Here is a 14,395-nt window from a genome sequence, read left to right as displayed (position 1 = left end):
AAAAAAAAATCAGTCAGAAGGGAAGGGTGTCGCTGTTGGCCAGACAGCCGACAGAAAAGAATAGATACAAAACACACAAAAAGTGGGTGAAAAAAAAAAAAAAAAAAAAAAAAAAAAAAGTTTGTGGAAGTCGCCGCCCTGCAGCCTCGCTCGGGCAGCGGCGCGGGGGCTTGTGCGCTGCGGGAGCCCGGCACGGAGGACTTTAGTGCGCGGCGTTAACACGCTCTGCCTATTGTTTGTGTTTTTTTCCAAAATATGGCAAAGGTTCAGGTGAACAATGTAGTGGTGTTGGATAATCCTTCTCCTTTCTACAATCCTTTCCAGTTCGAAATCACATTCGAGTGCATAGAGGACCTGTCTGAAGGTGAGTAGATTTTTTCTCCCCGATACAGATTTTGCAACCCGGGGCTCTGAGCTCGGGGCATTTAAGGCTTAAACTTTGCACAGGCCTTCGCCTCCAATTTAACAGTCTTTCCTCCTCGGCCGCATCGCCGTGCCGAGCCGAGGGGATGTGCCGGCCGGGAGAGGGGATGTGCCGCTCCCGCCGAGCCCGGCGCCGGGGAAAGTTGGCGGCGTCCGCCCGCCCTGGGCGCCGAGCCGGGCCCGCCGCCTCTCCCCGCCATCGGCGAGGCGGCGAGCTGCCGCAAGTTGCGAGGAACTTGTTAGAGTGGAGGTAGCCATGTTGCCAGCTTTGTGTGTGCGTGGGGGGAGCGAGCGGGAGAGAGGAGGGTTGAACCGGGCTCGGCGGCCGCGCATCCCCGCGGGCACACGGGATGCTGCGCGTGCAGCCCCGGCGGTACTCGGAGCGCGGAAAACGCTCCGCGGGGACGCGTTTCGCTGGCCTCGTGCTCCATTGTAATAATAATTTAAAAAAAAAATTTTTTTTTTTTTTGAAAAATCACGGTGGGAGGCAGTGGCGGGCGGGCTGGCTGGCCCCGCGTGCCGGCAGCGGGCAGCTGCGGTGGGTGCGCGGGGCCGGGGGCACGGCTCGGAGCGGAGCGCTGGCTGCGGGAGCCCCGCCGGGGGGGAGGGGGCCGCCCGCCTGTCACTATTTTTGGAAGTCACTCGAAAGTTACCGGCAGCTGCTAGCGGGCGAGGGGCGGCCCCGGCTTCGCCACTCCGCGGGGACCCTCGTCCTGAGCCAGGGCCTCGGCCGCGCTCCCGCCTTCCCCCGAGCCGGGCGGGCCGCGAGCCGCCCTCGCCCCGGCCGCGCTCCGCAGCGCCGCCCCTCGGCCGGCCGTGGGACGCACCCCGAGAGGCCGCGCGTCGCCCCGCGGGCGGGAGTTTCAAACGGCTCCGGGCGAGGGAGGCAATGCGGGGCGCTCCGGCCCGCCGGCGGGTCCGGACAGCGCCTGCTGCCCGGGAGCAGGGCAGCCTGTGAGCGGGAGAGGACACTGCCTGGCTGGCACTCGGCGGAGCCCAGCGCCGCCTGCTCGCCAGGGAGCCCCGCGGTTTCGGGGGCGAGGGCAGGGCCGAGGAGAAAGAAGGGGAGTTGGGTGCCGAGGAGAAGGGGAGTTGGGTGCTGTTTTGGCTAAGGTGCCCTGGCAGGCTCGCTGTCGCTGCGGTTTAACTCGCCTCACCCCGCCTGCCTCTGCAGCACCGCGTACTCGTGCGTGCCGGCGGGATGGTGACAGCGCGGGAGGGAGGGCGGGAGGGACGGCGGCCGTGGCGGGAACTTTAGAGGAAGTCTCGCCTGAGCCAGGGCTTTCCTCTAGGCCTCCGCCGCCTGTCTCCTGCCCTTTTGCAACTGACCGACACATCAGCTGGAGCTGTGCTCCATGCCCGTCGCCACCTTGCTGGCAGGATCTCTCCAGTCAACCTGGCCCTGTCTGAAGTACAGCATYGGACCCTCTCCCTCCCCTGCTCTGGCCGGCGGCAATGCCCGTCACAGGGGCTCGGTGCAAGGCTTTTCCTCACAGTGGTGCACAGCTGTATGTTACGTGCTCCTCACACTCTGGATTTATGTTACAGTTAATCCTGGACAATATTGATGAGAAGAATTACAGAGGGTCCAGTGCAGAATTTTCAGCTTGCTTCCCCCACCAAAACGAAAACTAGACTATAGGCTAAATTAAAAGTTTATCTTTCACATTTAAAAATAAGAATAAACACGGCGTTTGTATACTTGATGAAAACTCWTTGCCTTAGCTTTCCCGTGCTAATATGTCTGTTTACTGTGCTGTTTTCAGCTCATCCTCTGCAACACTGATCTAAAATTAAATTAATGAACTCCAGCCCTCTTCTTAAAGTTGTTGTCCTGTATCAAGGTACTTAAATAACTTTAAAACAGTCCAGTTTTCATACTAAATACTAGTACTTGTTTAGAATGAGCTTTAYACTGTTCTAGAATAATGGCTCAGGATGATGTGATAATCAGTTTAGCCTGAAAGTCCTCACTTCTTGTAAATAGTAACTTCTTCTCAGATACAGAGAAGAAAGCTTCTTAATTATCCTGGATGAGTATCCTACAGTACTGGCAACAGCTAGTACTTCATGCTTAGAAGGTAAATAAAACCTTTGATACAGGACCTGGGCAACTGTGCTGTGTTGTACAGGAGTAAAATCCCTTCCCAAACCCTGTTTATTATGATAGTTAAACTCGAAAAACTTGCATTGATGGTAAACATCATAAGCAAGAAGACTTCACTAATGAGGAAAGAGTTGGAATCTTAAAGCAGCCAAGTTCTGTTCAAGTGCTCTTTTTTTTTTCTATGCTTAAATTCCATTTCTGCATCCAGAAACCRTGAGGCAGACCTTTGAATATTGCAAAATGTACTAATCAAGTAAATGGATACAGGTCTGTGCTTTTGCAAAGGTAATAAGGGAGGAAAGGAGGTTCAAAAGGAGGGAAAAAAGAAATACACCACAGAAGCTTTTAAGGTACAGTTCTGAAACAACAGCTTAATTAAGAAAAAAATGTTTTTCATAGTTTTTGTAATGGCGATTTTTTTCACTTTTGTTTTAAAACCACAAAATATGTCTTGTAAGATTAGTTTCATATGTGTAAATACATAWTGTTTTTGAATCAAAAAGGGAAGGTGAAAAGCTGGAAGAGCTAGTTTGGGCTAATTTGCAGTTTCAACTTTAGAACACACTGTGGGGGGGGCAGGCTGAGTTAGAAAAAAACTGAATTATAGTAAATGTTGGGATTTATTGCACTATTTGAAAAAGCAAAATCCTACATTGAATTTTGTCTATTATTCCATTTCAGGACGTAGATAAAATTCAAGCACCATTCTCTTTAAGAATATGGTCTAGTCATGCTATCACAATTTTATGTACTTCCCAGGTAAMACAAGTGACATGTGAAGGAATTGGGGCATACAATTAGTGCGCCTGGAGCTTACCCAGCAGGTTTCCTTACTCAATTAACTACTTTCCCTGATTTGTGTAATTGAAGCTGTGAGGTGTGTATGTGGAAGGTGGGAATTTTGGTTTTGGGAGGTTAGTCAGTATTCAAAGATGTGCTGAGTTATAGGCATCATCCCTCTGCTGTAGCCATTCTGACAGACTTTGGAGAAGATGCTCAACACAGCTCCCAATTAGTAAATGGGCCCCATTCTCTGTATAAAATTTGAAAATTGACCTCACCGTGAAAGTAGAGGGATTCTGTGGTACAACTGACTAAAGACAGAAAGTGGGGTGATCTGGTTCAATAAAAACAGGGTCAGGCATCAGTAAATCTCCCTCATGAAGACAGGTGCTTGTTATTTTAGGCCTGTTGCCAAAGAAGCAATTTGAGGCTATGCAAAACTGTAGATGGGCAAGAGTGGAAGACTCCTTACTGTAAAGATAACTAATGTTTGTTATTTTTTATTTTATTCTTTTGTTTTGCTGTAGATTTGGAATGGAAAATAATTTATGTGGGTTCAGCTGAAAGTGAAGAGTATGATCAGGTGTTAGACTCTGTTTTAGTTGGACCTGTTCCAGCGGGGAGACACATGTTTGTATTTCAGGTAAGGTTGATTTAACCATTTCTAAAAGAGTTGTGTTAATTTGTTTAGGCATAACTGTATCAGACTAAGAGGCACCTGAAAAATAATGGTAAGCTAGAAAAAATACTTCAGTGAGCTCCTCGGGCATGATATACCTTCCTTTGAAGCATGTTCTTGAGTTTGTACTTCTTGCCCCTGATATTTCTTGGTTATATATTTTATTTGTAGTACCAATAATTAGTGGTATAGCACAGTTCCCATAGCTACTGATAATTTTAACCAGTCTGGTTTKTATTCAGTAGTGCCAGTTGCCTGGTTTACACCTGCACCATCAGGCTCACCTCTTCTGCTGTTGGTGGCAGTTTCAGGCAATCAGGAATGCTAGGTTAATGTAGACAACACCTTGAGAAGATCAGGCCAACAAAAGAATTGTAAAACTCATCCAAAACAATCAAGAAGTTAGTTTCTGTTTATCAGGACACATGTTCAACTATGATGTTTGGCTAAACACGCTAAATCATAACAAAATACAGTGATTTCTAAAATAAAGATAGAAATTCAGTGGTAAGTGGGAGGCATTTAGGACACAAGTGTGTAGCTCAAGACTGCACAAAAAAGTCTAGAGCATGTGACAGAYCTTTAAAATACTGCTGTTAAAGTCAAAAGTTAATAAGGAATAATGAAAACAGGGAAAGAGCAGCTCTGATGGCTTACTGGCCTAGTCTTGTTTCCATTTTAACTCAGAAGTGAGGGTGTGGGGGTAGACTTGCCTGAATTCTTACAGAAGCTTTTTGTTTTGTTTGGGATGATTTCTTTTGTGGTGGTGGGGTTTATTGTTTGTTGTTCTTTTTTTTTTAATTCAAAACTATAATTTTTATTAAAACTACCACATTTTTTCTATGAAATATCAGAATTTTTCTTGTAAACTGAGAGCAAAATCCATTGGATGAAAAAATCAGATGAAACTGAGTATGCCTTATTCTATAAGAACCCTGCTATTTTCCCAAATACTGTAAATTCAATTAACTAATGGCAAATGCATGCCGAAGTACAAGCATTAAAAAACCCCAGCATGCTGCTGAATACACTCCCTTATTTCACATCATTATTCTAACTGTTTTGAAATAGTATCAGCATTTGTGTGACATCCTGATTAATCCTGTAAGTTCCAGGAAAAGTGGTGTTTGTTTTTTTGGGGTGGTNTTTTTTTGGGGTGGTGGTTTTTTTTTTTTTTTTTTGGGCTTTTTTGTTCTGTTTTGTTTCCGTGAAAGGACAGGCTAAAGGAGTAGGATTGGTTGAGTGGAGGTTGCATTGGTTGCATTTATCAACCATATACATGAAAATCAGTGGTGAAATKTTCCTGTTTGGTTTTGGAGCCAGGCCTAATTTTTCCACACTACAAATAAAGCAGATGTGTAACAAATGCATCCTTTATTAACAGTTCTTCCATTATCAAGCCGTTACAGCTTACGGCATTAATTGGTCAGCAATAGGTGATTCTCTATTGCWCTCAAAGGGGCTACCTTGTGCTTGTATGCTGGGAAATCAGCTGGTGTTTATATTTCTAATTTAAAAAATGTACTGTTCTCAGTCAAAGGTCCAAAGATTCAYTGGTGATGGGAAGGAGGAGGAAGCAGGTGCCTAAAAAGGCATATTKTGGCTGTGTGACTGGGAAGATCTCAAATTAAATTTACTGGTCTTGCAGTTTCTGTAGAATGGTCTCAGCAACTGTATCCTGGTTATAAATGACACTACAGCTAAATTAGGAAGAGATATGTAGAGGTTTTGCTTAGACTGGAATAGGTTCTGTAAGAGATGACTGTTAAAATATCCTGTTTATTTCCTATGAAAGTACTGTTGGGTCTGATTATGTTATGCTTCAAAGGCTCTGAATATCAGGTGAAGGCAGGACTCAGCTCATGGGTGCACAGAAGACCACTAAAACCCAGGGTGCTGCACGAAGCCTTTGCTGATAACTGAAGCAATTTCATTCACTAAGCTGAAGCAGCCTGGGATATGGAGAAAACAAACAAGGAAAGGCAAGAAAGGGGCAAAAGACAGAACTGCAGGGGGCATGTGATACAGAGGAAAGAGATCGTGTTCATGGGGAATAGCATAAGGAAAGGACCTTTGCAGAGGAGTATAAAATTTTTAGATAATACACTGTAGATTTTTCTAGATAGGAAAATGGCTGAAATAGAAACTAAAATGGAGTACCATAAAGATAGATTACCAAGGATGATAAAAATACTACCTTAGATGAAAAGAAGCTGTGGATCAGTTGGGAATTCAGCCTTARAGAAAGATGGACAATTATTGTGCTTTTTGGACTTATATAAGCAGCTTTTTGTTTTAAAACCCCAAAACATTATGTTTTAAAGGGTTTCAGTARTAAAGGCCCAGAGCTTGGCCTATTTGTTTCTAAATGTCAAGATATATRTAATGAAACCTGATTCCTTCTGTCYATGCACTTGGGAATYTGTAATAAAATCACMGATTTTTTTTTGAGCATATAAGTACATAAATAATTAACTATCCTTAAGTGGGCCTATAAYCTTTGCTGCTTACTTTGCAGTAATAGCTATGTGAATAAATATCATGTGGAAAAGCAAGGTRATTTCAGACAACATATACATGGCTGATTTAATAAAATTCTTAAGTAATTTATCACATAAGAATAGCATATTAAGACAGGGATTTTTATGCAAGAATTAATCTATTGTCTCTGCCCATCAAAATATCTGTTTGCAGATAATCTGCTTATTTATCATTTGGTCATACAAAGTTCTTTTTTTCTTCCACCTGTATAGATGTTTTGGTTCCTGCGTAATTAAGAGGTTTGGTATCAAAAACAGGAAGTTGAAAATTTGAGAAAACTGTTTTAAACAGCCTCCAGTGTCTTTTTCGTGCAGCAAAAAATGCATGAGAGTTAAGTAGGATTAGAACAGAGTATTTCCTTGGGTTCAGAACTGTGTCATAGGATATTAGAAGACAGAAAATGACAATGGGAATCTGGAAAACTAAGATCCTACATTAGGATGTGAGTTGRGTTTAATGGGGAGTTAAATGGAACAGGGTCCCTTTGTTGCCCATTACTGTGGAATTTAAAGTGATCTAATAGTTCTGGGCAGTTAGAACAAGACTAGTGAATTGAAGTAATGATTTAATCTGCATTGGCAGTTCTTGTGATTTTCTCAAGATTCTGCATTTATTCTGTTCCTTGGCCATTTTTTCCATTCCCCCATGCTAGTTGTRAAGCCATTCCATCATTTTCTATTTCCTTCAGGCCTAGAGGAAGATCAGTTCTACCTTATTCCCTGATTTCTTCTCATCCCTCTAGTGTMTTTGTACTTGAGAGGTCTGACTCACTTCTGCAAAGTGTCTACAKCTTCTCACAAAAAGCCAGACTGCCTTGAATCAAAGTGGCAAAGAGTAGAAGCCAATGCTGCATGARCAGTAGCTCCCAAATTTCACCATGCTGGAGCATGTAAATACTACAGAAAAGTAGGAATGAGAGGGACAACAGTAATTAATTCCAGTCATCCTCTGTCCTTAGGCAAGGCKTGTTACACCCAAGCCATCTAAACACACGTTACTAATACCAACTTGTTCTCACAACATGGGTGTTTATTGTTGACTTCAGATCCTCACCTGGAATTGTAAATATGACGCTGTTTTTTTTCTCTGCCTGTATTGCTGTTACTTTAAATCCTGCAGCAGAATCAGGCATCACATTTTATCAATAGGTGTTTAGTTGGGAAGCATTTTAAGGGACTGATGTGAGCCACATTTTACGAGGCAGATTTTATTGATAAATAACTACAGAGCCCTGGTAAGTAAAGACACCRAGGTAGATTATATCAGTTGCTTATTAATTAGGTTTGCATACTGGCTAAAAATAGTCAAGTGTCTTAGAGAGATGATGCATTTAACTGCATAAAYTTTAACAAATATAGGTATTGGGAATGAAGCCAGAAAAAGTACTTCATTCCTATCCTAGAAATATGTAGAACAGCTCAAACCTCACCATAGCCTATCCCCTTTCTTGCTGAAGTATAACTTGCAGTCTGAAGTTTTAAGGATTTAATTTTATTAAAAACACACATATAGACTAATTCACCCTTGAGGGTATACAAGAAAATAATCTTGCTTTACCAAGTTGCCAAGATGGGCTGGAGAACAATGGCACGGTAAAACTGGAGTGATGTTGATACCCCTGTTTAAACAATGGTTCAGCTGATCATATATTTAAAAGCAGTTTTGGATCACACCTGTCCAATTGCCCATGAGAAATGTCAGCAAACAATTTTACTGTACTCTAATTCTGTCTTTAGAGGATGGTGTTCTAAATCTAGGGTTGATGTTGTGAAAGCAGTTTATTTTCTGGTTAACAATTTTAAATATAGTCACTAYTTAGCTGCTAAAACACACTGCTTGAGATTCCTCTGCTAGGTAGGCATGTGGTATAAGTTTTAATTTATCTTTCCCTTTCACATTTAGGCTGATGCACCTAACCCAGGGCTTATTCCAGATGCAGATGCAGTAGGAGTCACAGTTGTGCTGATTACTTGCACTTACCGAGGTCAAGAATTTATTAGAGTCGGCTACTATGTAAACAATGAATACACTGAAACAGAACTGAGAGAGAATCCACCAGTAAAGCCAGATTTTTCTAAGGTAAGGCATGTTTTGTTCTAGTCGTGTATCAGGAGATATGCTTAATGAAAGAGATTTTTAAAAAGCAAAACCAAACCTCAAGCGATTTCATAAAGTGYGTGGAATGAGGCGTCAAATAGTGGAAAATACTTGGAGGGACAAACTACAAGTGCCATGTAGTTGTCATAAATTTGGATAACACTGAGAAACTATTCAGAATCTCCACCATGCTGAAGACTTGCCTGTAATTTCACGCTGATGTGAAATAAACTGTTGGATTTATTTCCACCTGCGCCACTATTGACAAAGTGGCTCTGTTCTTCAGAAAAAATAAATAATGTTTTGCTAGAACCATCAACCTGGCACTAAGTTTCAGTTATTTACTACAGTTGTTACCCAGCTGTTCTAGTGTCAGTTTCTGCAGAACTGTAACAAATGAACTGAAGAACAAGTTAGGGGTAAAGTGAGAGAACATGGGTAGCCTGGTTGGATGATTGTCTGATGAATGGACATTTCGACAAAGGAAGTATACAGATTAAGTAAAAAATATATCGTGTTGAATACAGAGTCCTTAATGTGACCTTGGGACAAAATGGAAATGCACAAGTAGGTTATTAAAGAGATTAATGGGTAATAAGCCCTACTAGGTCCTAAAAAAGAAWTGGTCTTTTTTAGCTTGCATAAGGGGTCAGGTAATACTTCATGAAAGTACACTTTCTTGTAAAATAAAATCAACAAAGCAAACTTTTCCTGTGATGAGTTTTAAGTGTCATAATGAATGTCTCCTGGTGCTAAGTTGCCATCCTTCAGATAACTATATATAAACCTTCACTCCTTTTCAAAACAAAGAGAAAAGGAGTATTTTCTTTTTTGGCTAGATACATTAATAAATACAAGATGTTTTCAAAGGCAACTGAAGGCCARCCATGAGAATAAGATAGGTGATTTATCATGTTCACTGCCACAGTGTTAGTAGCTTCCAAATAGAAATGTTTTTACTTTAGAACTTTYGTAAAAATCCTCTTAGTAATTAAACTTAGTTTAAAGTTTGGTAGTTTAAGCATAGGTTGTACTTTTAAATGAAGATGAGAAGTTGATGATACTGATWGGTATTGCAAGTATCATGAAGTTGATGCAAAATTTGATGAAGTACTGTGGTTTGTAAAATCCTTATGAATGTGGAAGTTACTTGCTTTACTAAAAGCTGAATAAAATAATAAATACTTGCACTTTACTTGCAGATCTCTTTCACAGCCTTGACCTTCTAGAACAGTTAAAATATTTTCTTGAGAGAGTGGTTGTTTTGCAGAATAGAATATAGGGAAAATGRAAGTGGTGTACTGTAAGCAGATTTCTGATCCATAGGTAGTAGCTATAGATTCACATTAATGTGAGTTCCCTTTTTAAACAAATCGTTTTACTCAAACAAGGCGATGGGGAGTAAAAGGAAAAAAAATCTGTATTTGTATGAGCTCCAGTTTGAGATGTACACATTACAATCCATATATTTTCTTCTTTCCCAGCTTCAAAGGAATATTTTGGCATCTAATCCCAGAGTCACAAGATTCCACATTAATTGGGAGGACAACACTGAAAAACTGGAAGATGCAGAGAGCAGTAACCCAAATCTACAGTCCCTGCTTTCCACAGATGCATTACCTTCAGCATCAAAGGGGTGGTCAACATCAGAAAATTCACTAAATGTTATGTTAGAATCTCATATGGACTGCATGTGACTAACCACCATCCTTTTGGTACTGTATATGTGTTAAACTGTAAAAACAACCAGAACTATTTCCCTCAAATTCCATAAGTACATAGTTAAAACAATGTGAAGAACTTGTTTTAAAGCATCGTGTAGAAAGTTTATAAAAAAAAAAAAAACCCACAAAAAAACCCAACAAACAGTATTTGAGCAGATTGTGGAATATAAATACAACTATTTTTAAGTAATTGCCTTTTTTTTCTAATGTGTTATTCTATGTGGTCTAAACCAAACCTGATTCAAGTACATGTATTCTTCTTCCCCYTCCCCCCTTACTTTGTAAGCACTATTAAAAGCTAAAAAAAATTTAAAATTTAAAACATTTAGGCAAAATGAAGGAATAATGCCATGTCCTCATCTCTGCTATCCAGATTGCCAAATATAAAGTGCCCTTTAATAGCAGCTTAAGAACAAAACTGTCATTAGACGAAGTGCAAAGAAAAAGTATCTCTTATTAACAAACAAAAMAGTCCCAAAATGTCCTTTTGCTCTGAAAGCAGACAGCACGGTATAATTTTAGGTGCAAGCTTCTTTTCCTTTCRAGGCACATACTTGTTACTTAAAGCATGCAATTTGAGATTTACCATCTGCTATCTTGGATTTTTAGGACTTTTTTTTTTTTAATCTCCTGCTGCTGTTTAGTCAAACTGTGGTTTGTTCAGTAAAGTGTCTCATGTGGATTGGGGTGGGTATCTCAGGAAAGAACCTTTTTTCAACCACCCTAATAGCAYACACGGTTGGAAGGATGCAAGCAATTACAAGAAGATTCTAAGTCTCAAAAGCAATAGTGTGAATATCCCAAAATGCTCTTACTGTGTACCACTACTCAGTGGTGTATTTATTTTCAGGTATGCTTTTCTGTAGTCTTTTTTACTAGTAGTAAGAAGTTTAGATGTTTTCTTTCATTTTTTTAAATACCTGGAATTCTAAACTTCTGTTTTCTCTCTACCCTTAAAGGCAATGCTATGCACTGGTAAAAGCCCTGTTGTGGCAGGCATGACACACTCAAGAATACATTACTTGCCCTGAAGCTCTTGTACTGAGACATCCCTATTACCTGAGGCATCTGTGAAGACAAAAGGAACTAAGCAGTAAAGACTTAAGACATTAGTTATTCCTTCCAATCCTCATTAGCTTTATACATTTACTCTGCCTGTGTGTGCATTTCAATTGTAATCTGTTCTACCAGATTACAGGRATATAGTTCTGCTATTTACTAGTTACTGCCTAAATTATGAACCCTTATAGGTTCCTTCAAAAAAAGGTAGATTTCATGAAGATTGACAGTGTAGCTCTGAATAAAAATAGAATGCTTTCTTTTCTCTTTCTGCATCTCTAATGGGGATGAAGATGTCCCAGACAGTGCTTCTGTCTTTCCACATAGTTAGTGAAATGGTCTGTATTTCAAATGTGTGTTTTTTAAACCGGAAAGGAATAACCTGATCAGAATGTACACGCACAGGTTTTTCTTGGAAACTCAGCATACCTAGGGTAGATGGATGAATTAATGAAATCTATTATTTAGAGGCCTAGTTCTAATATATGCTCTTAAAAATCTCTCTGTAATTGTTTTGAAGTGATAACCAGCACTCTAAAAATATTAATACTGACTGGTATGACTTAAAACAAAGAGCTGGTTCCCTGAACTAGCAGTTACTTCACTTGAGGGCTGAARTTCTGTGAACTTTATCTTGGATTTTCAGTTATATTGCAATTTTTAGGTCTGCAGCAACATTTTGAGATTTTTCATGCACTTTATGTTCTATTTATAAATTTATTTAAGATATCTCATAAATGTAAGCATGTAAATAACTTAGTTAAGTGCTGAAAGATTGACAGGCTTGTGAAGTCTTCCTTGAATTAAGACTACTGTAGTAGTATGTCAAACTCTTGCATCTATTGAATATTCAAATGAAAACATGATCCAAGTACAAGCTGTAACCAGAATCCATCCATTGGYAGCATGAAGGCTTTTTAGATGCATATGCCACAAAGTGATGGAAGGAAACTGTRTTGCTGCTATTGCAAAACCAACTACAAAATTCAGTCAGCAAAATGATGTCACCCAGCAACATTAAAKTTAGAGGAATTGAAAAGCAAAGCTCTGTTGTTCTGTTAAGGAGGAAAAAGTCATCTGTGCATGAGAACTTGGGTGCAATAAACTTCAAGCTTGTTTGTGGCAGGATGCTGCAGTACAGTTTGGCACCACCTTAGCTGGTCCACTAATGGGGCCTGGATAGAACTGACCCAGTGCTTGYTGGAAAAAGAATGCGGTACTTGGTTAAAATCGGAGATAAACAACCCTATCTCGTGATCTTTGCAATATTAATAGCATTTCTATGCTTTTTAAGAGGCTGGGTGCCTCAGGTCTTTGCAACTTTGCCCAGATCTTRGCAATTCATACACCCTGCCTTCTGAGTATTGCATTTCCTGACAAAATCACATTCCAGAGATAGAATTTGAGAAACCAACTTCCAGTCCTCCAGAGACTGCAATATCACAGCACAAACTTAGTGGTATTAAAAGACAGAATGCATGTAGGGCATCTGCAAAGACTTTTCCTCGATCTCTGAAAGTTTTAGAACAGCAGGTCTATGCACATGACCCAGCCAACCAGGGTTAACATCACAGCATTAAAATTTCAAGGTTGAAGATGAATTCACCTTCCCACAACCCTTTACTTGCAGAGGCCACCAAGATGCAAAGGAATTCTACAGATTCTGCTGACAGGACTGATGATGTAACTCACTGTGTTTTTATCTTGGACAGACAAACCTTTAGAAGACTGTAATACTTATCAGAGGTTAGCAGTGTACAAAGTAAGCAGATCAGACAAGGTAACATTATGGATGAAAAATATGTGGGTTTTTTATGTCCAACTTGAAAAARAGTCCCTTCACCTTACAGTCACTGATGTATTTAGGCATCACCTTCACTCTGAATGACATGTAAATCTGAAGGAAGCAAAATGGCTTCAGCTCCATCATAACTGAGACCAGTGAAATTTGATCTTTCCAGTGGCTTTACAAAGCTCCACTGAAAAAGCCAACCCTTATCTTCAACAATGAAGCAACTCAGAACTTTGCTACAATAAMCACAGTAACTTAGTTTATAGCTTGCCAGACAATCCGTATTGAGATGTGAGTGACAAAGTCACAAGGAGAAATTCTGGTCATCTGAGAGTCCATTATTTTCTTTGTAGTGCCTCAACTGCTGGTTTTCTGGAAGTCAGCTCAGAATGAAAGTTAGCCACTTGCAGCTAGACTGATTGTCCACTGCCATCCGAAAATGCTGGTATGAAAGAAAAAGGAAAAACCCCTAACGTGCTATGCATGTACACTTGTAGCAAATCCTCATTTACCAGAGGCAGAAAAAAGGGCAAAGTTAACTATATCTGGCTTCTGTGTGGACAGCTGCAGATCCTTCACATATGTAACTACCCTACTCCTTATCCATAGCACAGTTGTCTGCCAGCTCGCAGATTATCTCAGTTTTTAAGAGCCACAGAAGTCTGGTCTGGAGATGAGGGGTTAATTGTTGCTGTGGTTGTTAGCTGRGAGGCTCTGCTAAGTGCCAGCCAGGAAGATGCAGCAAAACTGACAACTACAGGCTGGCAGTGTGCATGGAATTTTGATCAAATCAAAATCAAATTCCTTGATTTTTGGACTAGGCAAAGACAATATAAGAAGGAAGAGCCAGCTGAAAGCACTAAGAAGGCTTTCTGAAAGGCAAACCTGAGGCTTCTACATGGAACTCAGCCATTTCAGGAAGAGATGGAGGGCGGATACACTTTGACTTCCAGCTTTAGGTAATGCTGGTTTGTTGGCATGGCTGGGTACTCAGTGTCCATGGCAAAGCATGTGACTGGCTTAACTGCAGACAAGAGAAGGTCAGAGGAAGGACATGTGTGTGCTGCACAGGGGCCACACCAGATGCAAGAGGCAGTGGCTAGTGTAAGTGAACTGGCTAAACTGAACTGGCTACCCTGTTAAGAACTGAACTGAACTTGCAGAAACTTTTTTCAGTCTACCTCCAAAGA

At 40.8% G+C, this 14,395-nt stretch overlaps 2 protein-coding genes across 2 annotated transcripts in view; one reads left to right on the top strand and one right to left on the bottom strand.

Moving 5' to 3' along the window:
- The window catches only part of MCM9 (minichromosome maintenance 9 homologous recombination repair factor), a 47,938-nt gene that overhangs the window by 18,062 nt on the left and 15,481 nt on the right, over positions 1 to 14,395 (bottom strand). The gene's annotated exons all lie outside the window — the stretch shown is intronic.
- Positions 98 to 10,825, top strand: ASF1A (anti-silencing function 1A histone chaperone). Its single transcript, XM_057368980.1, has 4 exons — positions 98 to 364; positions 3,841 to 3,956; positions 8,436 to 8,612; positions 10,115 to 10,825. The coding sequence occupies exons 1-4, from the start codon at positions 256 to 258 to the stop codon at positions 10,325 to 10,327; spliced, it is 615 nt and encodes a 204-aa protein (XP_057224963.1). The 5' UTR covers positions 98 to 255; the 3' UTR covers positions 10,328 to 10,825.

Source organism: Malurus melanocephalus, unplaced genomic scaffold (assembly GCF_030028575.1).
Source record: "Malurus melanocephalus ecotype Western Australia unplaced genomic scaffold, MMel_1.1 scaffold_100, whole genome shotgun sequence".
Taxonomy (NCBI): domain Eukaryota; kingdom Metazoa; phylum Chordata; class Aves; order Passeriformes; family Maluridae; genus Malurus; species Malurus melanocephalus.
The sequence above is the reverse complement of the archived record's forward strand: the minus strand, read 5'-3'. Positions and strand labels throughout refer to the sequence as shown.